Raw genomic sequence first — 22594 nt, 5'->3', positions numbered from 1 at the left:
TTCAAATCCTCATTACTAGTATTTCTGGCCTGACACCTTCCCTGGAATCTGGAAAGGATTTGGAAGGATATAGGGTCCACTGAATGGAACCCATATCCCTCTCCAAATTGTACGCGATGAATGGATTTAAACTATAGTAGTCATTCATTTAAGATGTTAAGGAATTATTTTTTATAGGGGGTAAATATGGATATGAGAGAAAGTACAGTTCATCTTATCAGATATTAAAATTTTAGCAATAATAGATTTACTGGATTCTTGTCATTAGCTGTTAACTGAGACTAGTTCCCTTAGAATGAGTTGCCAAATGGCTGTTTTTATGGGGTGCAGTGTGGAGATGTTGGGTGACCAGAAGCTTCCGGGGAAGGCAGGCCTAGAGGAAGTCCCAAAGTAAGGATTATTTGGCCACTCAGCAGGTAATGTGAAACTTCAGAATACATGTTTCAAGCCTGGAGTTAAACTTTGGAGTTTAAGAGCAGTGACAGAAGTTTCAGACAAAATTCTCTAACTGTGTCATTTTCCAAAGGACTGGACTTGGGTGTCATTAATGGAAGGCAGAATTAGACCCCTTTAGTCTATAAATAAGGTATTCAGCAATGACCTTTATTTAAAAAAAAAAAGAAATCAGTAGGTAACAAGTAACTGGAGGGAACAAGGGAAGATTGAAATATAAGCCAAGGCCTTGGGGAGATATGATGAATAGTCACCTTCTCCTACAAGATGTCCCTAGTCGGGATTCATGGTCCAGCCTAGGATGTGGTCCCTTTACATCTTTATGTTTAAACAAGGTCTTCATATTCACTTATGAAATTGAGGTATGTCACTTATGGAAACCAGGTTTGAGTATAGTTCTTTTCATGATGCTTTCAAATCAGCTCATGAAGCAACTATGAACATCCTATATAATAAAAGGCTAATATGCAAATCGACTGAACGGCAGAATGACCACTCGCTATGACGTGTACTGACCACCAGGGGGCAGACGCTCAATGCAGGAGCTGTCCCCTGGTGGTCAGTGTGCTCCCACAGGGGGAGCGCCACTTAGCCAGAAGCCAGGCTCACAGCTGGCAAGCACAGCAGCGGTGGCAGGAGCCTCTTCTGCCTCCGAGGCAGGGCTAGATGTCCGACTGTCAATCGGACATCCTCTGAGGGCTACTGGACTGTGAGAGAGTGCAGGCTGGGCTGAGGGACCCCCCAAAGTGCATGAATTTTTTGCATCAGCCCTCTCATCTATAATAAGCAAATGAACATCCACACATCAACATATATATAAGCTAATAAAATACAATATACATGTCCTTCTTTCTGCCCATCCTTCAGGTTCTATCTTTGTTATGTCTTAGTAAAGTTGCTCTTTTTTTCCTTAAAATATATTTTATTGATTTCAGAGAGGAAGAGAGAGGGAGAGAGAGATAGAAACATCAATGATGAGAGAGAATCATTGGTCAGCTGCCTTCTGTACACCCCACACTGGGAATCAAGCTCGCAACCCAGGCATGTGCCCTTGACTGGAATCAAACCTGGGATCCTTCAGTCCACAGGCCGACGCTCTATCCACTGAACCAAACCAGCTAGGGCTAAAGTTGTTCTTAACTCCACCACCAATGCACTGCTTTTGGCCTGTTACTGTCACATGACAGTAGTCTTCTGACTGAACTTATAGACCAAACTTGGATGTTTGATTGTAAACTCGCTGAGCACAGAAAGTATATCACATACTAGTACATCTCTTATATCTATACCTGTCACCTCAAGGTTAAGTTAAAATACTTTGCTCATAGTAAGCACTAGTAAATACCTGTTTAAAGAAATGTTTATTGAGCATGTATTGTCAATATCCACATGCAGACTAATACCAAGTGGACTGCATCCTAATGCCACGCTGGTTTTTGCTTTACCAGCATTTGGTTTAATCTCTGGCAATGCAAACTCATTTAACAAATTATGTTATTATATTCATATATAATGCATTTAAAAGACAGGCACATATTTTGTTAGAATTACCAATGATTTGTCCTTTTGGTGTTGCCATTAAATTATTAATAAGAATTAACTGTTTTAGTGAAAAATTCATCAGAGGCCTGTTTTGTTTGAAAGACATTCAACCAAACTTTTGATGTTATCCTTGTTGGCTAACAATAATGTTTTTTAAATTAGTTGCCATGATTTTAACTGAATAAACATTTCTCTTAATACCCATAAGCCTCAGTTTACTTACATGATGGATAAAACATACACAAGTGAAACTTTGGCTCCACAGAATTGCCATTTGCTGACAAAATGTAATTCTTGTACCAGTAAGAGAGGATTCCTTATGGAATGCCTCCTGAAGCTGCCTAAGATCATGAAACAGGTGGGCCCCAAAGCTGCTGGCTGTTGTACCTGGTCAGTGATCCCTACTTTCAGTCTGGAGTATTTCCCACCCCTTCCAAACCTGCCTGGGGCTTCCAGAGCCCTGCTTGAGGGGGTGGCAGAACCCCAAGATATGTGGAAACATCCTTTGCCAGTTGAAAGTGTTGCATAACTAGTTGGAGTGAGGAAGGACAAAAAACTGGTATGCAGTTTGGTTTACAATCATAAAATCCATCAAAGGACACTAAACTAGACATGTGACACCAACATCCTATCACTTTCCTCCATATCCCTAGTTCCGAGTAGGGTTCACCCTCAGTGGACTGATAGAACAACAGAGCCTCATTTAAACTCATGCTGGAAAAGGGCTAGAGATTGCCCTAGAAACCATTGTGATGTAGATAACCTTTGTACTTCAAGTGGCCACATTTTTATACCATCCCCTGTGAGCAAGTTTCCCTATTCACAATGTCCAGTTCTCTCCCACTTGCTAACACCAGCTTTTAGAAAAGGTTTCATATCACAGAGTAACAAATTTAAGCAAACATATTGCCTTTTCCAGGGATAAAAGCATTTTAGCATTATCTCTAATTCGTTCTCTATTGGAGGGATTTTCATGATCAACAATCAAAATGAGAATATTATGGGAAGTCAAGAGATCTTTATAGCAATCAAATTGCTCTTCTACAGTCTTCAAACAGCAATCAAAGTGGTTTTTAAAATAACTTAATGTAGTCCATGTCTCTTTTCTAGTGACTACTTTAATCAATCAGAATAAATTCCAAAGTCCTGACAGCTGCCTACAAGGCCTGACTTGATATCCTGGTTCTCCTTGACCTTATCCCCTTTGGGTCTCCTTTTAGTTCCCTCTGCTCGGGCACATCGATCTCCTTGAGTATGCCAAGTATCGCCTTCCTCAGGACCTTTGCACTTACGGCAGTGCTCTTCCCCCCATGTTTACAGGGCTCATTTCCTCACTTCCCTTACATCACTGTTCAAATGTCACTTTAACAGAGTATCCTGCTCTGGCCACTCTCTCCCCATGAGCACACCCACCCTCATCAATCTCTGTCCCCTTAAGCTACTTTATTTTTTCATAGCACTCATCTCCATTTCGCATAGTATATATGTATTTGCTTAGTAACTGTTTACCTCCACAAGAGGTAAACAGATCATATCAGCTCACATTTATGCTCTATGAACATACTGTGCTCTATGAACATATCTGTGTTGACATTGCTGTGTTCTCAGTATCTAGAACTGTGGCTGGCAGCTACATGGTGCTCAATAATTTTTTTGTTTCTGTTTTGGGTTAACTTTTTATTTATTTATATTTTTATTAAAAATTTTTAATGTTGACACTATTGCAGATGACCTCTCTCCTGGATTGATTTCTATGTACAATATCATGTCATCTGTGAATAATGACAGTTTTACATCCTCCTTTCCAATTTGGATGCTTTTATTTATTCTTCTTGTCTGCTCACTATGGCTAGAACTTCCAGTACTATGTTGAATAAGAGTGATGAAAGAGGACATCCATCTTATATCTGATCTTAAGGAAAATGCTTTAGTTTTTGCCCATGAATATGATGTTGGCTATAGGTTTGTCATATGATCCCACTATACCCACTTTGCTGAGAGTTTTTATCATAAATGGGTGCTGGATTTTGTCAAATGCTTTTTCTGATTCTATTGATATGATCATATAATTTTTATCCTTCATTTTGCTTATGTGGTATATCACGTTTATTGATTTTCAAATATTGAACCATCCTTGCATCCCTGGAATAAATCCCACTTGGTCACGATGTATGAATTTTTTAATGTATTGATGGATCCTATTTGTTAATATTACATTGAGGATTTTAGCATCTATATGCATCAGGAATATTGGCCTGTACTTCTCTTTATTGATCTTTTGTTTGTTTGTTTTTTTAGTTTTTATGTCATTTATTTCCACTCTGATCTTTATTATTCCCTTCCTTTTACTTACTCTGGGATTTTCCTGTTGTTTTCTTTCTATTCTTTTAGTTGTAGGATTAGGTAGTTTATTAGAGATTTTTTTTATTTTTTTTTTAGTAGGCCTATAATGCCATGAACTTTCTTCTCAGGACTGCTTTCACTGTGCCCCATAGATCTTGGGTTGTTGTGTGTTCCTTTTCATTTGTCTCCTCCAGGTAATTTTTTATTTCTTCCTTGATCTCATACATTTTCATTTTCTAATAACATGTTATTATCCTTCATGTGTTTGAATATCTTTGAGCTTTTTATTATGGATGATTTCTATGCCATTGTGATCTGAGAAAATGTTTGATATGATTTCAATTTTCTTCAATTTCTTAAGTCTTATTTTGTGTCCTAATTTGTGGTCTATCTTTTATAATATTCCATGTGCACTTGAGAAGAATGTGTATTCTGTTGCTTTGGGAAGAAATGTTCTATAAATACCGATCAAATAATCTGATCTAGTGTGTTGTTAAAGGTTGCTGTTTCCTTGTTGATTTTTTCCCTTGAAGAGCTATCCATTGATGGCAGTGGGGTGTTAAAATCTCCTACTGTGACTACATTGCTGTCAATCTCTCTCATAATGTCCACTAAGAGATTTTTACATATTTAGGTGCTCCTATATTGGGTGCATATATGTTAAACATGGTATATCCTCTTGTTGGAATGATCCCTTTAGAATTATGTAGTGAGCTTCTGTGCCTTCTGTTATGACCATTGTTTTGAAGTCTATTTTGTCAGATATAAGTATTGCTACCTCCACTTTTGTTTTGTTTCCATTTGCATGGAAAATTTTTTTATCCCTTCACTTTCATCCTGTGTGAGTCTTTTGTTCTGAGATGGGTCTCTTGTAGACAGCATATATATTTGTCATATTTTATTATCCATTCATCTACCTATATCTTTTGATTGGAGCATTTAATCCATTTACATGTAAGATTATTATTGATAGGTCTTTATTATTGCAATGTATTTTCTTTATGCCTATGTTCCTCTCTGTCTCTGTCTCTCTCTCTCTTTCTTTATTCTTATTTTTATAGCAGTCACTTTAGCAATTATTGCAATGATGCTCTGGTGTTAATTAACTTATTTATTCTTCTTTTGTCTGGGAAGCACTTTATTTTGCCTTATATTTTAAATGATAGCCTTGCTGGATAGAGCAGTCTTGGTTGCAGGTTCTTGCTTTTCATTACTTTGAATACTTCATGCCAATCTCTTCTGGCCTGAAGTGTTTCTGTTGATAAATCAGGTGACAGCCTTATGGGAACTCCCTTGTAAGTAAGTGACTGTTTTTATCTTGCTGCCTTTAAGATTCTTTCTTTGCCTTTAATCTTGACCATTTTCATTATGATGTGTCTTGGTGTGGGTTTCTTTGGGTTTAGGACTCTCTGTGCTTCCTGAACGTGTGTGACTTTTTCCTTCACCAAGCTAGGCAAGTTATTTGTCATTTCTTCAAACAGGTTCTCTATCTCTTGCTTGTTTTCTTCTCTTTCTGGAACCCTATGATGCAGGTATTGTTGTGTTTCATATTGTCCTTAAACTATCCTCCTGTTTGTTTTTAATTTTTTAATTGATTTTAGAGAAAGAGGAAGGAACAGGGATAGAGAGCTAGAAAGATTAATGAGAGAGAAACATAGATAGGCTATCTCCTGCATGCCCCCTACTGGGGATTGAGCCTGCAACCTGGGCATGTGTCCTGACTGGGAATCAATCTCATGACCTCTTGGTTCATGGGTTGATGCTCAACCCTAGCCCTAACCCTAACCCTCCCATGAACACAAAAGTTTAGCAGACATAGACACAAACAGTGAACAGAGTGATAACTATACACAGGCAGTCCAAGGCCAGTTACAAATACCATCTATCAGCTACTTTTAGCTTAGAGCTGGGGGAAGATCTGTGGTTGGACTGAGGCTCCCTGAGGTCTGCTCCCACCTATAAGCTAGCCTACCTCACCCTGAGTCTTCCTCCTGGGCCTTCCAAAGAGACTTTAGGATAAACTCAGGCTAGCCTAGCTCTGCCCAGTGGGCCCCCTGCTTAGAGATTACATAGTCAGGCACTCAATGAGGGGAAATTAGTCTCTGCTTCAGAGCCAAACTCCTTAGTCTCTACCAGAGACTCTAACTCTACTTCTTCTTCAGGGGACTTGCTGTAGGTTCAGGTTGGGTATAGCCTGCAGTCTCCTCTGCAGGAGCAGGTTCAGCTGCCCTGGGCTCAAGGGGATAGATCAAAAGAGTCTCTGATTCAGAATGTTGCCTGCCCAACCCGCAGGAGGGGTAAACACTTCCTCCTGGTTCCAGACAAAAGCCTCTGAGGGTCTTATACTTTGAATGTCCTGGTCTGAGTTCCTCTCTAATCCTGCACAGAACTGCACCCAGTGAGGGTATTCAGGACTTCACAGAGCTGAACCAAACAGTCTCCTGTTGGGGATGGTGTTTACAGCCTGCAGGGGGTGGGGACTGGTTCTACTTCTCCTTCCAGAGGCTGCCTGGCAGAACTCACAGGAAGCTCAGAACAGCCTTCCTGCGGTACACACAGAGTTCAGCTCTTGCCCATCTGTCTCCCCGACAGAAGCCTTCTGGGGGACAGAATCCAAAAATCGCAGCTCAGAGTGGTACCAGTGCTCTCTTGCCACCAAACCAAGCAGGAGAGGGTAGAAAATCAACCCCTTACAGGACTCTGATCTCTTTCCTCAGCTGGTCTCAGCAAAGTGGGGACCAAAATTCCTTGCTCCTCTTGGGCTCCCAACTCTTCATGGTAGTCCAAAAATTCCAGACCTGTGTCACTGCCCCATGCCACCGACCCAGCCGGACAGGGCAGGCTGGGCAGCTCCACAGGTGGGGGAGGGGTTCCGACCTTGTGCTCCAGGTGGGACAGACCTTTCTCCTCTCCCCAAGCCAAACAGTTTAATCACTAACTAGGACTCTGAACGTTGCCTTTCAAGAAAGTAGAGGGTCCCTCAATGTCACTGCTAGGTGTGACTGCAGACCATTCCCCTCGGCCCAAACATGGCAGTGCAGCCTCTCCAGCAGTCGGAGCCCAGAGCAAACTTATTAAGCCAGGTCTGCTAACATCAGGAGTGCTCCTTCACTGGGAAGGTGCGATCCAAGTCTCTCAAGCAGACAGAATCCCCCTGGTTCCCTCTGCCCCATGCTAAGCGGGCTCTCCTTCCAGTCTCTGCTGTTTTGGGTTTGGGATCCCTGCAAGGGGTTGAGACCCTACACTCCCAGGGGGAGGGAAGTTTGCACCCACGATATCCGCCAGCCTTTTAACCATCGCACCTGCTCAAGGGGGGCTCTTCCTTTCCTCGACTATGCTTCTCTGACCAGTCTCCATGTGGATGGATTCTTCAGTGCTCCTTACATAGAACATTTCTGATCAGCTACGCTTCAGTTGGTTTTTCAAGTAGATTGCTCTGTAGTTGAGAAGTAAATCCGCCCGTGGCTGGGAGCACCTGACACAGGCTGCAGCTGCTCTGCAGCCATCTTCGATTTGGGTTTGGTGCTCAATAATTGCCTGTAGCACAAACCCAGCCCCTTCTTTACTACTCACGTGGTCATGCTCAGAAATAAAAACAAAATAGGTGTAGTAAGTCTTCTTTGCTGTTGTCACCACAGACACCACATAAAAATGAGAGTAATAATAATTTGTTCAGTTCATGACATGGCCTTTAAATATATTTATATTTAATTCTCACCTTTTATAATTGCCATTTTACATATGGAAAATAGACTGTTTCATTAGCTTCCCTAATCATGACTGCTGGCCCGAACAGACTTGGGTTCAAATCATGGTTTGGCAACTTGAGAGCTATGTAACCTGGAGCCAGTGACTAAGTTCTCTGAGTCCCAGTGTCCCCAGATATAAAATGGATATAACTTTAAAAGCCAAAATAGAGTGTTAGTACAATGTCTGACACATTGCAGGGTCCAGACAATAAAATAAAAATTTCTCCAGTTTTATAATCAACAGAAGTTTATTCAAAGAAATTGCTTATGCTGGTGAGAGAACAACTAAGAAGTCAAACAGGTGACACAGTGAAACAACCCGGAAATTAGTAACAGAAAAAAACTGCCACCACACCTGGAATGGGAGGAACATGGAGGAGGAGGTCCCACCAAAATGCAGAAGCCAGCTAAGAGCTGGAGCCACAGCAGGCGAGCACCGAGGAGACCTGGGTTCTCAGGAAGCAGAGAGAGAAGGGGACTCACCTTGGTGTCTCCCCACCCCTCCCCCTCTGCCTCCAAAGCCTCTCACTGGCTAAACTAAGTAAAAGCCAGAGGGTAAAGGAGCCTGGGAATGGCGCTTCTTGTGGAACCAAAAAGAGGGTTCTGGAAGATGTGGGCATTGGGTCAGAGAGCAACCAGGCAGTCAGTTGGCACAGTAGATAAACACAGACAATAGTTACCAGTCCACAGTGTACAATATGGAACTCAAGTTAAAATTCTCTAACTCCTGTTCCTCCTTTTCCCTAGGAATTGGATCAGTACTATGAACAAATTCACAGTGTTATGTTTATAACCAAGTTTGTCTAAATAGTAAAGATTTTACATTAATTATTTTTTCTTAAAGACTAAAGATATTCTGTCTTCTCTAAATTAGGTTACATGCACATGTGGTTAAGGGAATTTCCAGAACACCAGCTTCATTGAGTAAATCAGCATAGTGGTTAACCACATCAGTCCCTAATTTTTGGAGCAAACTCTTCAAAACAGCATGCTCATCCAGGCTTTCAGCTTACTAGTAGTCATAACTCCTAAGGTTAGAAGAGATTGCTTTTTCTCGTGGCTGTATGCCCGACATCTCAAACGGTGCCTGGCAGCTAGTCGGCACTCACAACCTCTTTAGTGAAGAATGAACCAAACCTGAGGTTATCTTTGGCTCAGCTCCTCTCACTCAGAGCCAGCATCTCATTTCTGACCCAGCTCCCTGCTTCTACCCTGTATGCCTCCACTTACCGCCCAGCAGAGCCAATCATTATCCCTCTGGGGGCACTGTCAGGTCTCCCCTGAAAACTTCAGCAGCCTCTGACTGGTTTCCTGACTCTGCTCTTGCCCCCTCCTGATCACTCTCCATCCTGCAGCCAGAATGATCTTCTGAAATAAGTGCACATCTCATAGGCCACTTAGAGTGTCTCAGTGGCTCCTGCCTCATTTCCAGCCCCTCCTGGGATGCAGCCGGAACAACTCTGCACAGCATCAAAGGTCCTTGGGCTTTCCTGTCCAAGTCAGCTGCTTCTCTTGCCACAGGTGTCCTGAGGGTCTCCTCGCTCCCTTAGGCTCCAGGCTTGCATTATTCCCTCTGTTGGGAAGGCTCTCCACCTTGTCCACCTTTAAGATCATATCTCAAAGCCACATTCTCTGAGGGGTCTTTCCGACTTTTGTAGGCAGTTTCTGGGTTTCCACTACACCCACCAGTTGTGACAATTTATGTTTCGGAAGCCCCCACCACACCTTGCTCCTCAGGCCAATAATCCCAGCTATAGCCTGACATACTGTGGGCACATTTCAAATGTGAGCCAAATTTGTCAGAGGAGCGCTACAGTTTTATTTCACAGATGAAGAAACTCTCTTATCTCAGTGCTGTTGAAATTTTTAGCTCCTGTTCTTTCCTTCCTCTCCATGCTGTTGGCAGCCACCTGAGCCAGGGTCTCGTCTCTTCATACCCAGATTATGGCCTTGGTTGGCCATCGAAGGCACGCGCTTTTCATGAGGATGGTCAGCATCAGGCGGTCACCTTATTATTTTTTCTGAATCATTCAAAGAGTCTAGCACAGTGCTGGTTTCATATATATTCCACAAAATTATACCCTACTCCAAAAAGGTTTTAAGAGAATGAGGTAGCCTTTGCCAATTTGGCTTAGTGGATAGAATTCTTTTATAAGAATGAATGAATTCTTTTATAAGAATTCACTATTAAAGAAAGTTGGCCCATGGATTAAAGGGTCCTAGGTCCCATTCCAGTCAAGGGCACATACCTTGGTTGCAGGCTCAATTCCCAGCCCTGGTTGGGGCGTGTGTGGGAGGCAACCAATCGATGTGTCTCTTTCACATCGATGTTTCTCTCTCTGTGTCCCTCCCCATCCCTTCCACTCTCTCTAGGAATCAATGGAAAAATATCCTCGGGTGAGGATTAACAAAACAAAACAAAACAAAACAAAACAAAACAAAACAGAAAACCTAGAAATTGACACAAGCCATTATGCTCAATTAATATTTGGCAAAGGAGGCAAGAGCATACAATGGAGTCAAGACAGTCTCTTCAATAAATGGTGTTGAAAAAATTGGACAGATACATGCCAAAAAAAAATGATACCTCATTGATTGAAAGAAAAGTGAAATAAAATCAAGGTAGGCAAGACACCTTAAAAATATCTACCTTCAATTTACCAACTACCAGGTATTTATTAAGCACCTACTATGTTCCAAGCATCATGTAAGCCACTGGAATATACCCAGTTAAAGCTCAGTCCCTTCCTCCAGAAGCTTCCTCTTCCTTCCCCAGTTTGCTGGAGCCACAGAATAAGAGCACCAGGCAGCTTTCATCCTTTAGGAAATATTGTTTATGTTTACCCATATATCCATGTATCTATGTCTATGCATCTACATCATACAAAATAAGGGGTGAAATAGAAAGAGCGGGTTCCTGGAGGTCCTCACTAAATTGCTTAACCATTTTTGTTTCTCTCCTCTTTGTTGCTGTCATCTGAGATTTCTGTGCCTTTTTGATTGTTTCTTTTTTTGGTGTTGTTCGTCTTTGTCGTTAGTAACCTGATGTTTCTAAAAACTATTCAGGGACTTCTTCCATCCTGATCTCTGCATCTGCATTCCATCCTGGGGCTGGTGAAACAAGGTTGTTTCCCTTCACAAGGCACTGCCTCATGCTTCCAGCTCTGCCCAATGCATCACGCTGTCACAGAAACCCTTCCAGGGCCCATTTGGAAATAGATTGATTACTTTGAACATGAATGGTGCGTCTTGGGGAAAAAACAAATGAATCAAATGGAAAAATGAATGAACATCATAAAATTTACCTTACCAGCTGGAGACATGACATATTCATGAGTTCCTTGGAGACAATCCTTCTATAAGAATTCACTATTAAAGGAAGTCTGCAGTTAGGTGGAGTCAGAGTTCAGCTTAAAAGTATTTATATCTGAATGGAAAACACCCTCTGAAAGAAAAAGTCTAGAACTAGAATTTTTTATTTTGTGTGAAGGGCTGGAGTGATGGTGGGCTTGCTCCAGGCATCTCCTCTCAGGCCTTCTAAAGTCTCTGGGATGTGTTTAATGGGACTGGACATCCACAAAAGGTTCTGTTCAGTCCCATTGACATTTATTGGGCACCCATTTGGTGTAAGGCATTGTGACATCCTGTGGGGCTATAAGGACAAACAAGATAATATCTTTAATTCAATTCAATGAGAAAAATAGATGTCTAAGTAAATAAAGGGAAAGGTTTTGTTTGGGGTTTTCTGGTGATTCATTAAGACTTGCACAACCAGAAGTGTTACTATCACTAAGTATAGTAGGGGGACCACAGATCATGACCACTTGATTTACAGTTGTGTTGCACATGAGATGAGGGAAATCGGGGTGCCCTGATGTAGGAGCTTCTTCATGTCAGAGCATCAGAAGAAAGTGACTGACAGGTGTGTGTTTGTCAGCTGCTGGGACCTACTTCTCCGTGTTGAGTATGTCCTTCTAGGTTCTAGACACGAGTGAGGGGAAGTCCGAATCACTCCATTAGCAACAATATTCAGCAGTACTGACCATCCTACATTCTAATTAGTGGCCATCCTGGTAACCTAATCTCCACATAGGATGTTGTGTTTTTAATGTGAAAATATTGCAAAGCCGTCAACTGAATAAAAAGTTAATTTGTAAAATGCAACAGATTCCTCTGTGCGTTACTACCTATGTAAAGCTTTGGGTTCTCAGGTATGAAATGAATGTTTGAGAGTGGATTTTCCCCAAAGTCACATAGAGCTGAGTGTGAGCTGGAGGTAGATTTCTCCTACCAACTTGGAAGAAATGTGAAGAAGCCATGAAAAAGCTCAGGCCCGTTGAGCCAAGGTTGATATAGAATAAAATCTTAAAGGAATAAAATATTTTCACCATCTTTTGTCTGATTCCAGGCTGGGAGGGCAAGAAAGGGGGGTAAGGAGCTAAAGTAGTTACATTTCTCTGTATTCATTTATGTGTAAGGAGAGAGTGCGATTAAAGAAAGCATGAGGGTATTCCAATATATTAAAGAAAGCATGAGGGTATTCCAGAGTTTGCCTTACAAATAAATACTAGTAGTATTTCTGTGGCCTCAAAAATAATTTACAGATTAAAACCAGCATTTAAACGAAAAGTGTATGTTAATTTCTAGATCACTTGGGGAAATGGCACCGATTTTAGATAAGTATGAAAAAAGGCAGTTGGTAATTATATTTTTTCATGTTTAGTAGTCTATATTATTAAAAATTAAATGAGGATCTTTTGGAGATATTAAATTTCCTGCTTCTATTTTTCTTGCTCAGATTTTTTAAACACCAAAATTACACAATTTGAGGTTGGAGAAAACAAAACCTCTCTCTAGCCATTATACACCTCAGCAAATGTGTGCACGTGGTCACCTGAGTACGGCAGGCTTCGCCCAAGCTGGTTCAGGACAGTTGATAGGCAGTCATGGATGTTGATAGATGGGTGTTCCGGAGTGCAGCCCGATTGTGGTTTCTTAAACATGCCACGTCCTGGGGGTGAGAAGGGCTCTTTAGTGAAATGAAATACTACTCTGTCACCATTTCCTTACTCACAATTCAATCATGGCAAATCCTTCCTCAGTGCTGCCACTGAAATCATTATATTCAGAATTAAACATGGTGTAACAGAGCAGGCGACAATACCCTGAGGTGCTATTGACATGTCAGGTCTCACATCAATAATCAGCTTTCCCATACAGTGAATATGAAAAGGCCTGCAGATGTGAATTCTTTTTTCTCCCTTTGGAATGAGTGTAATCACCGCCTGTTCCTGATTCGCTTCCATATGGCGGTCTGGTGCCACGTGGCCTGACCTGTTATCGGTGCTGCTCCCCCTTCTCCCTCCAGTCACTGACATCACTCTAGAAACCTTCCCAGCTCAGCTCCCTTGGAGCCCTGAGTCCCTCTGTGCAGGGTCTGCTTTCTCGCCACCAGTCGGTAAGCCCTTGGATCCAAACTTCTTTCTGACGTACACGTCTACTATCCACCATCATGTATCCCCTCACTCTCCTCTTGCCTCATATCCCTTCAGATTTTCCCACTTTCTTTCCCTCTTGGCTTCCTTCATCTTCCTAATCCCTCCAGCACCCTCCCCCTCACCTTTGTGGAAGTAGCTGGATGCTGAGGAAGGAGAACAGCTTTCACAGCGCAGAGATCTTGGTCCAAGTCCTGCCTCCACTCACCCTGTTACATGATGTCCTGCATGAGACAACCTCATGGAGCCTCAGTTTCCCACCTGTGAAAATTCCCACACAGGGTTGCTGTAGGGACCCAAGGAAACAAACCTTTATTCCTGTCCCTTTATTTCCATCTCCATGTGAAAGGTCTTGACAGCTTTTACACTAATTAAATTGAATATTTTAGCTATGTATAGTGGAACAAGACTGAGGAATTTAACTCACAGGTTTTAAGGAAACTAAATGTTGACCTAATAATAGTGCAGATGTTTGTTGTTGGTTTAATAACAAATTTTTTTTGGAAGGAAAAGTTAGGTGATGGTATTTTCTTCTGAGTCTTAGACTTCTGTGTCTATAATAAGTCATCCCAGTAAACTGTAAAATTCTCTAAGGCAAAGTGGGCAAAGTTTTATGGTAAGGGCCACATACTAAATATACTAAATACAAATAAGCATTGCAGCCCATATGGTCTCTGTGACAGCTACTCAACTCTGCTGCTGTAGCACAATAATATACAAATGAACGAGCTGACTATGTCCCAATAAAACTTTATTCACACAAATAGGTGGCAAGCTACTTTTGGCCCCTGGACTCTGGTTAGCCAGCTCCTGCTCTGGGGCATGAATGGAGATTACAGTGACCATAAATGATTAACAAAGTCAGAAATTATGAGTAGTATTTCATTATGAGTGAGGTACAGGTCTCAGGTGATTCTTTTGTGATAATCCTGGAATCATTAAGGTTTTTTGGTTAATAATGAACATCATCGTGTGTGTGTATGTGTGTGTGTGTGTGTGTGTGTGTGTGTGTGTGTGTATGTACATGTGTGTGGCCTGTATAAGTTCTCCTGACAGAAATATTAGTCAGCTCCAGATTTTGGGATGTAGAGTAAACAGGCCTTTGAAAGCAGATTTGGGTTCTATAGATTTGTTGGAAGTTGGTGAACCCATCCTGGCTTCCTGGAACTCCTGGAGCACAGAAATCAGAAAGCCAGAGAGAACGGGGATAGCAGTGATAACTGCCATTCTTTGAGCTGCCCTTCTCATCACAAACTATGACCACGATTCTCCGCATTTTAAGTGAAGGTTCAATTGAGAGAGGACGAGTGCTTAGCCCACACTCACACTTAGGTCAGAGGCTGCTTTCCCCGTGGCCACAACAGTCCCCTCAACAAAAGTGACTGCCTTTCCCTGGGACACCCACCTTTCTCCAGATTTAAAACCAGATCAGGTAAAATGGTCTCTTCTTCCTTCTATTTTTACTTTCCAGGAGCTGTTTCAAACACCAAACAATAAATATATCCTGAGTCACCCCATACTGTGTGCCAGGCATAAAGCTTCCATTATATTATACTAGAGGCCCGGTGTATGAAATTCGTGCACTGGAGGGGGAGTCCCTCAGCCCAGCCTGCACCCTCTCCAATCTGGAACCCTTCAGGGGATGTCCTACCGGCAGTAGGACATCCCTCTCACAATCTAGGACTGCTGGCTCCCAAGCGCTCGCCTGCCTGCCTGCCTGATTGTCCCTAACCGCTTCTGCCTGCCAGCCTGGTCACCCCTTAACCACTCCACTGCCAGCATTATGGACGCCTCACTGCTCCCCTGCCAGCTCGATTGCCCCCAACTGCCCTCCCCTGCCAGCTCAGTTGCCCCCAATGGCCCTCTCCTGCCGGCCTGGTCACCCCTAACTGCCCTCCCCTGCAGGCCTGGTCACCCCCAACTGCCCTTCCCTGCAGGACTGGTCCCGCCCCAACTGCCCACCTCTGCTGGCCATCTTGTGACCACATGGGGACGGCCATCTTGTGAGAGGGCCCGGTGGTCAATTTGCATATTACCTCTTTATTATATAGGATTTTATTTTTTAAAATATATTTTTATTGATTTCAGAGAGGAAGGGAGTGGGGAGAGAGATAGAAACATCAATGATGAGAGACAATCATCGATTGGCTGCCTCCTGCATGCCCCACACTGGGTATGGAGCCCACAACCTGGGCATGTGCCCTGACCAGGAATCAAACCTGGGACCCTTCAGTGAGCAGGCCGATGCTCTATCCACTGAACCAGTCAGGCCTTCCATTATATTTTAAAATTTCTTTTCTTTTCATTTCCAGAACTAAACTACAAAGAGATTTATAATAACATTCATTTTGAGTGGTGGTTAACTGATATCCCTAACACAGCAAAGCACTGGGGTTCTAATCTTTCTCCCTGTCTTACACTGTGTAAATTATTTTCATTAAGATTAAGCATCTCACTAGAGTAACTTACACAACCACTACCTCAGAAGGCTCTATCCCAACAGTACATGGACCAAAGAATACTTTAAAGACCTCAGCAATTGCAGATGCTAACATGAAGCATCATTTTTATTTGTTTTAATGTAGTATCCTCTACATGTTTTGTTTAAAACAATTAAAGTGAATACGTTTTGCTCTTGAAGTTTCTTCTGTTTACAATCAAAATGATGTACACACTTAGTCTGATATGGATTTTCTTCAAGTAAAGAAGAATCAAATATGGAATATATTTTGGAATAAGTATAACTGAAAATTTTGCCTCAGTTTAAATTATTGATGCATTTGATTACCTTATAAACTAAACTGTAAATTAAACTGTAAGTTAAAGAATGTTGAATTTCTACATACAATGAAACTTTGATTTTTCAGGAGCCCATTGGTAAAATATAGTTATAAGATTAACATATGAAATAAGAACTTGGTCCTACATGGAGTAATAAAGAGAAATAAGATTTACCCTGAGATAGTTTATATGTAAAGTATGATGAGTCTGGAAACATGGTAAAATATAACAACATTTAATCTTCTATTGAAATAACAGCTAAAAAGTTGTTATGCATGAGGAATGATGTACTATGAATCTTACTTGTATTATTTTATTTCATTCTTAGATAGTATTATTGCCCTCATTTGCTGATGAAGAGAAGGAATAAAAGAGGGATTTTTAAAGGTCAAGTAATTTGCCAGAGGTTGCAAGGCTAGGGAAATTGCAGAGCCAAGACTCAAAACTAGATAATTTGCCTCAGAAGCCTGAATTCTAGCCTATGACACAAGCCTACATCGTTAATAAGACTGGCAATAAACACATGTTTTGGTTGTGTATGAAATGGTTGCATATGACAACCTATACATATAATTCTGTTATAGGTAATATAACAGATAATACAATTACATACAGAATAGAAATAAAAATAAAACATTTGCCTTATGTCCTTAAAAAAGCAATTCTAACTTTTTAGGGGGCAGAATTTCAGGGAAGGATAACTTCACAGTACTCTATAAACTCCATTTTTGTTTTTGCTTTCCAGATTAGTATTTCTATATCTTATTAATCAACCAATAAAAATTCCTATACATATTATTTCTTTTTATCTAGACATGACAAATCTGAGCCTCAAAGAAGTTAAGAAAATGGACTACCATCATGTAGCTAGTTGGGAGTAGAAATGATATTCAACCCAATTCTTACGATTTCAAGTGTAATACAGCAAATCATTTTCCACCTTCTTCTGTAAGGTGGCAGAGGGAGGACAAAATTGGTTTGTGAAATACACTCAACACTACATTCGTTCTTTCTTCGCACAGGGCGCTACCCTCAGGAGAACAAGGGAACCTACATCCCAGTTCCTGTCGTTCCTGAGCTGCGAAGTGGCAAATGGGGGGCCAAAGTCATCAGCAGAGAGGACAGATCTGTCCGGCTGTCCATCCAGTCTTCCCCTGAGTGCATTGTGGGGAAATTCCGCATGTACGTTGCCGTCTGGACCCCCTATGGTATACTCCGCACCAGCCGGAACCCAGAAACCGACACCTACATTCTCTTCAATCCTTGGTGTGAAGGTAAAGGGCAGGCGTCTATTTTTCTAAAAACAATTCATATAGTTATGATGCTTCTCTTTTTTGAAGTTATAGCAGAGTTATTGTGGAAGACATGTTTCTTTTCTACATACACTTTTCCCCCACCACCACTATGAAAAGACAGAAAAAAATGAGAATTTTGTCCTTAAAGTATATGAGAACAAAACCTGTATACATAACATTAATGCTGCTATACATTTATTCCAGGAAAAACGAAAGATTGCCTAAAGTTGCACAATTAGTTAATTGTCAAATTATATTTTTATGGCATGGCCTCTGTGTTTGTGATTGCTCTGTGAACGAAATAGACTTATGAAACTTGACTTTCAAAACTATTAAGATCCATAATCTGGCTTCAGAAAAATACAATAAAATTGTTCCTGTCCATAGTGGAACTAATTTCACTATCTAATTCAAGAATAGAAAGCCTTAAGGTCTAAGTGATCCTATAAATTTGTTTATATGCATAGTGGATGCAAATTTCATAAGTCATAAGTCTGGATGTGCAAACATATAACTTTATTTTAATGGAATACAACTTAATCTCTGCTGCTTTTTTGATTCTTCTTTCTGTCTGCTGCCGTTTAACCTAGTTTTACTTAAATAAACTGAACCAAGTCCAAGAATTTCTCTATCAATTCAGTTTAAAAACTCAGACCTACACAATATGTTCTCCCCATCCCCATGTCTATCCTTCTGCCTCCACACTGCCATGGACTGATTTTAGTTCCAGAGGCAGCAGCATTGATGGAAAGGAACCACTTTTAGATCTTGAGAAATAAGTAATGAAACATGTAAAATCTGACATAGCGTGGGAGACTTCTCACATCATCTACCCCACATGCATTTCTCTCTAAAATCTTCCAAAATGACTCAAAGGTATTGCTAATTTTGAGTGGCTCTTGTTTGTGAGAGGTGCATTTGAATCAGGGTTAATCTGGACATAGACAATAAGTGAAGAACAATGTTTTCTACTTCTATGTAACATTAACCTGGATCCTACTGACCTTTTCTTTGAATTATCTATTCCACAAATGTTGGCAGATGGCACTGAGCTAATTCTACTAGTATACTCCCCACCCACCACCCCTATTATCTTGTACCAAATAGCCTTATCTGTGTGACAGATGTTCAAGGTTGATGGTAACGTGTTAACTGGGCCATGTGCGTTCAAAGGTGCACTCCTGCTTACAGTCATCTTGTTAACAAGATAGAAGGCATTCTGCAACTGAGTGAATGTAATGTTACTTACAGGGATGGAAAAGACTGAGGCATAGAGACAAACTAAGATTTTGAAAATATTAAGTTAGGGATAACTTTAGATACCAAACAGAAACTACATTGGTAGCACTGGAGTGGAGGAGAAGATGGATTGGAGATCTACTTTGGACTTAGAACAGAAAGTGCAGAGAGATTAAACATGGGAGGTGAAGAAGAGGTGGAGTCAAGAATTACTCTATGTAGTACAGCTGGCATGGCTCAGTGGTTGAGCATTGACCTATAAACCCAGAGGTCATGGTTAGATTGCCGGTCAGGGCACATGCCTGGGTTGTAGGCTTGATCCCCAGTGTGGGGCATGCAGGAGGCAGCTGATCAGTGATTCTCTCTCATCTTTGATGTTTCCATCTCTCTCTCCCTGTTCCCTTCTCTATGAAATCCATAAAATCTAGTATTTAAAAAAAAGAATTACTCTATGTATCTGGTTTAACCAACTAGCTTGCCATTTTCAGAGCTGCAATCAGAAGAACACGCTGTCACAGAGGCAGATACATTGGTTGATTCAAGAAGGCAGCAATCAGCTCCTTGGAGTGCTGCTGATGAGTTGAATGATAAGGAAAGACAGTGGTAATGTGTTTGGAAAATACACAAGAAACTAGGGAACGAAAAAAGGATTGTTTATTATAGAAAGAAGCCAGAGAAGTGGGCTTGGGCTACAGTGTAATGCAAGGTGAGGAAGTGGAGATAACAGGCATTGCCATTTCAGTCAGGAAGACTTTCTGTGACACCAAGATGGTGATATGAGCATCAGAGGAGAATGTTTTAAAACAGGAGAGAGTAGGCATGATTTTACGGTGATGAAGACAAACCTAGAAAAGGGCTCGCTGCCCAGAGAGAGGGTAATGGCTCAAATCCTTGGATGCACACTGGAATGACCTGGGCAGCTTTGAAAGTTACTGATGCCTCAGTCTCCCATTCAAACATCCTGAGGTAACTTGTCTGGAGTGCAGCATTGGCCTTGGGGACCTTAAAAAGCTTTTCAGGGGATCCTTGGAGCCAAGGTTGAGAAGCCCTGACTTCCAGAGTGGAATCCTTGAGGAGGAAGGATGCAGGGAACAAGATGAAGGGCTTGACAGATGGAGCTGTCCACCCTCCATTGTGACAGGAATAAAACAGGAGGTGGGCGAAAGCATGGGTTTCTAGAATCAAGGAGGAGGATGACGTTGTTGCCACTTTGTGATTCTCTTTTGCTCAGTGAAGTGTAAAGCAAAGTCATCTGTGGAGAATAAGAAGCAAGGAAAGAGAATTAGAGGCTTAAACATGAGCCGGGAGTGGGAAGTGGGCTTCTTACCTACTGAAACAACGCAGGTGGGTCCTCCCTGCTCCCCAGAACACAGGGACACTACTGCAATCCCCTCCGGCCCCGAATCCCTTGGCCTGTGAAAGTCCAAACATTTCTGCCAATCCCTTAGGGGTTCCTGTCCTTAATTCCATCTCCGCCTCCAGGAATCCTATTTCTCCCAGTGCTGACACCAATGCTGCCTCAAAAACAACAATGCTCCTCCAAACAACATTCCACGAAGCATCCAGAATGTCTAGAAATTAATTGCAATTTGATGTGGAGGGTGAGGGGTGGGAAGATTTACTCTGGTTCTGAAACTTGACACATATCAGAATCACCTGGAGGGCTTGTTAAAACCGATTTCTGAGCAGCACCCGAAGGTTGAGCAGGTCTGGGGTGGGGCCTGAGAATTTGCATTGGTAACCAGTTCCCAGGAGATGCTAATGCTGCTAGTCAGGGACCACACTTAGAGAACCACTGGCTCATGTAATAATCATCAATCAATAAGTACAAAATGCAGGAGAGTATTTTTTACTCTTAAAATTGTGTTGACTCCTCCCCACACCTAACCCCAGGCTCTCCCTATCTCACTGCCTCTTTGTTTGCCCATTCTGTTCTTCCTTGTTCTCCGAAAGTCTCTCCCATCCTCTCTTCGAAGAAAACTCTTTCTTTTCTCATGCAGAGCAGTTCAGCAACCTTTTCTTATTTTCTTGTTTGTGCTCCTCCAATAGTCAGGCTTTTAGGGACACCACACTTTTTGAAGACAATTCCATCTTTCCAGAAAAATTCTGGTGTCGGCTTTTAAGATAATAACTTTTTATGTTCCAATGTCAATATTCACTGATATCTCCCAGGGAATGTTAATGAAATGAGAGAAAGAAGCCATCTCCTCATTTCACTTATTGTGTGATTTTCCCAGCCTACAAGCTAAGGCATAAGCCAAAAAAAGGGGGTCTGTGTCATGAACCCCAGACACACTCAAATACATGGTTGCCTGACAATCACCCAGTTTGTGCTTGCATATGCTAATTTATAACAAGGGACTCTTGAAGATATGGTCTGACAATTGGAAAGTAGATAAAAAGAGAGGGGTTTGGCCATTGCCCAGGTGGGAAAGATAACAGAAGAGAAAATCAGAAATTGTCAAAAGAGAGCAATGTGAGCAAGATGCTGAAAACAGCATACTCAATGTGGAAGTGGCATCCAAGGTGGCTTAGGACACTGGGTTGAAATTATAGGGGCATGTACAGTACTTATTGATAAAGGCATGCTCAGCTGTCTTCCAAGGGGCCCTTCAGCTTGCTTTGCATTCATAGGCAATCTATCCTTAATCACTAAATCATTAATGGGGATCAATAGCAATCCCACACTAGTGAGGGCAGGAGGGATGCAAGGAGAATTATTGGCTAGATTTTTTAATTTAATAGTACCAAATGGGCTTCAGATCAATTCCAGGAGGGAGCCCTTCTCCAAGAGGTTGGAAAGAGAACTGTACCCACAAAGGCAGCAGGAATGAGTCGGACAGTTTTGTGAATTCTGATTACTCAGAAACTCTGTATTATTGAATGCATTTTACTACTTAAATTCAGAATGTTCCAGATTGGTAGTTTAGCCTTAGTGCCAGATAGTATGTTCTGAAAGATTTAGATGCCCCATACCTGTGCTCTGTCCTTCATCCAGGTCAGTATTTCATTGGTTGAGCATCATTTATTATTATGGAATATTTCTTTTCTTGGTGGCTTGTTTCCGCCCATATTCTCCATCATTGATTTTCTTTACCTCAATCAGCCTTGTATATATCTCCTAGCACAGTACCTAGTACATGCTTAATGTTTAATGTGAATATTTGCCTCATTGATTTAATAATTCCAAATAAATGCTTTTTAGGTTCACACCACCTACCATCACAGGTAAGTTGTAAATGTAATCTCACAATGAACCATCTTGAAAAATGTCAAAAAAAACACCTATATGGTGTATGTGGGAGTGTGTTTGTGGGAACATGTGTGTGTAGATTTTTCTCTCTGAGCATCTGACACCAAATTAGCACCTGGTATTTCTACCCATGGATTCCATGTGATTTTTTTTGTATTTTCCTTGAAACCAAGAAATCAATTACATTTAATGTAAATAAATCAATAAATTTCTAAGTATCTGGGTGCTTTTAATAGGTAGTAAGTAAATATGACCAGTTTGTATTTTATTATGAAATTCATCCTTATACTATTTTCTTTGTAACTATACATATCTTTTATATCCTTCAGTACAGAATGGAGTAATCACCAGGACTGGTATTTCTCAGGGTAACAATGACCAACACTTTTTATCTTGGAAACCCTTGTACCCAGATCAAAATTCATACCCTCAGACTAGAGCCAT

General features: G+C 41.3%; 1 protein-coding gene across 1 annotated transcript in view; it reads left to right on the top strand.

The window, feature by feature from the left end:
* Positions 1 to 22594, top strand: part of F13A1 (coagulation factor XIII A chain) — a 172800-nt gene that overhangs the window by 35750 nt on the left and 114456 nt on the right. Inside the window, exon 4 of the mRNA XM_079778427.1 lies at positions 17386 to 17637. Within this exon, the coding sequence (XP_079634553.1) occupies positions 17386 to 17637 (252 nt within the window). The remainder of the gene's footprint in view (positions 1 to 17385; positions 17638 to 22594) is intronic.

Source organism: Cnephaeus nilssonii (genome assembly GCF_951640355.1).
Source record: "Cnephaeus nilssonii genome assembly, chromosome: 7".
Classification (NCBI taxonomy): domain Eukaryota; kingdom Metazoa; phylum Chordata; class Mammalia; order Chiroptera; family Vespertilionidae; genus Cnephaeus; species Cnephaeus nilssonii.
This window is presented reverse-complemented; position numbering and strand designations above follow the sequence as displayed.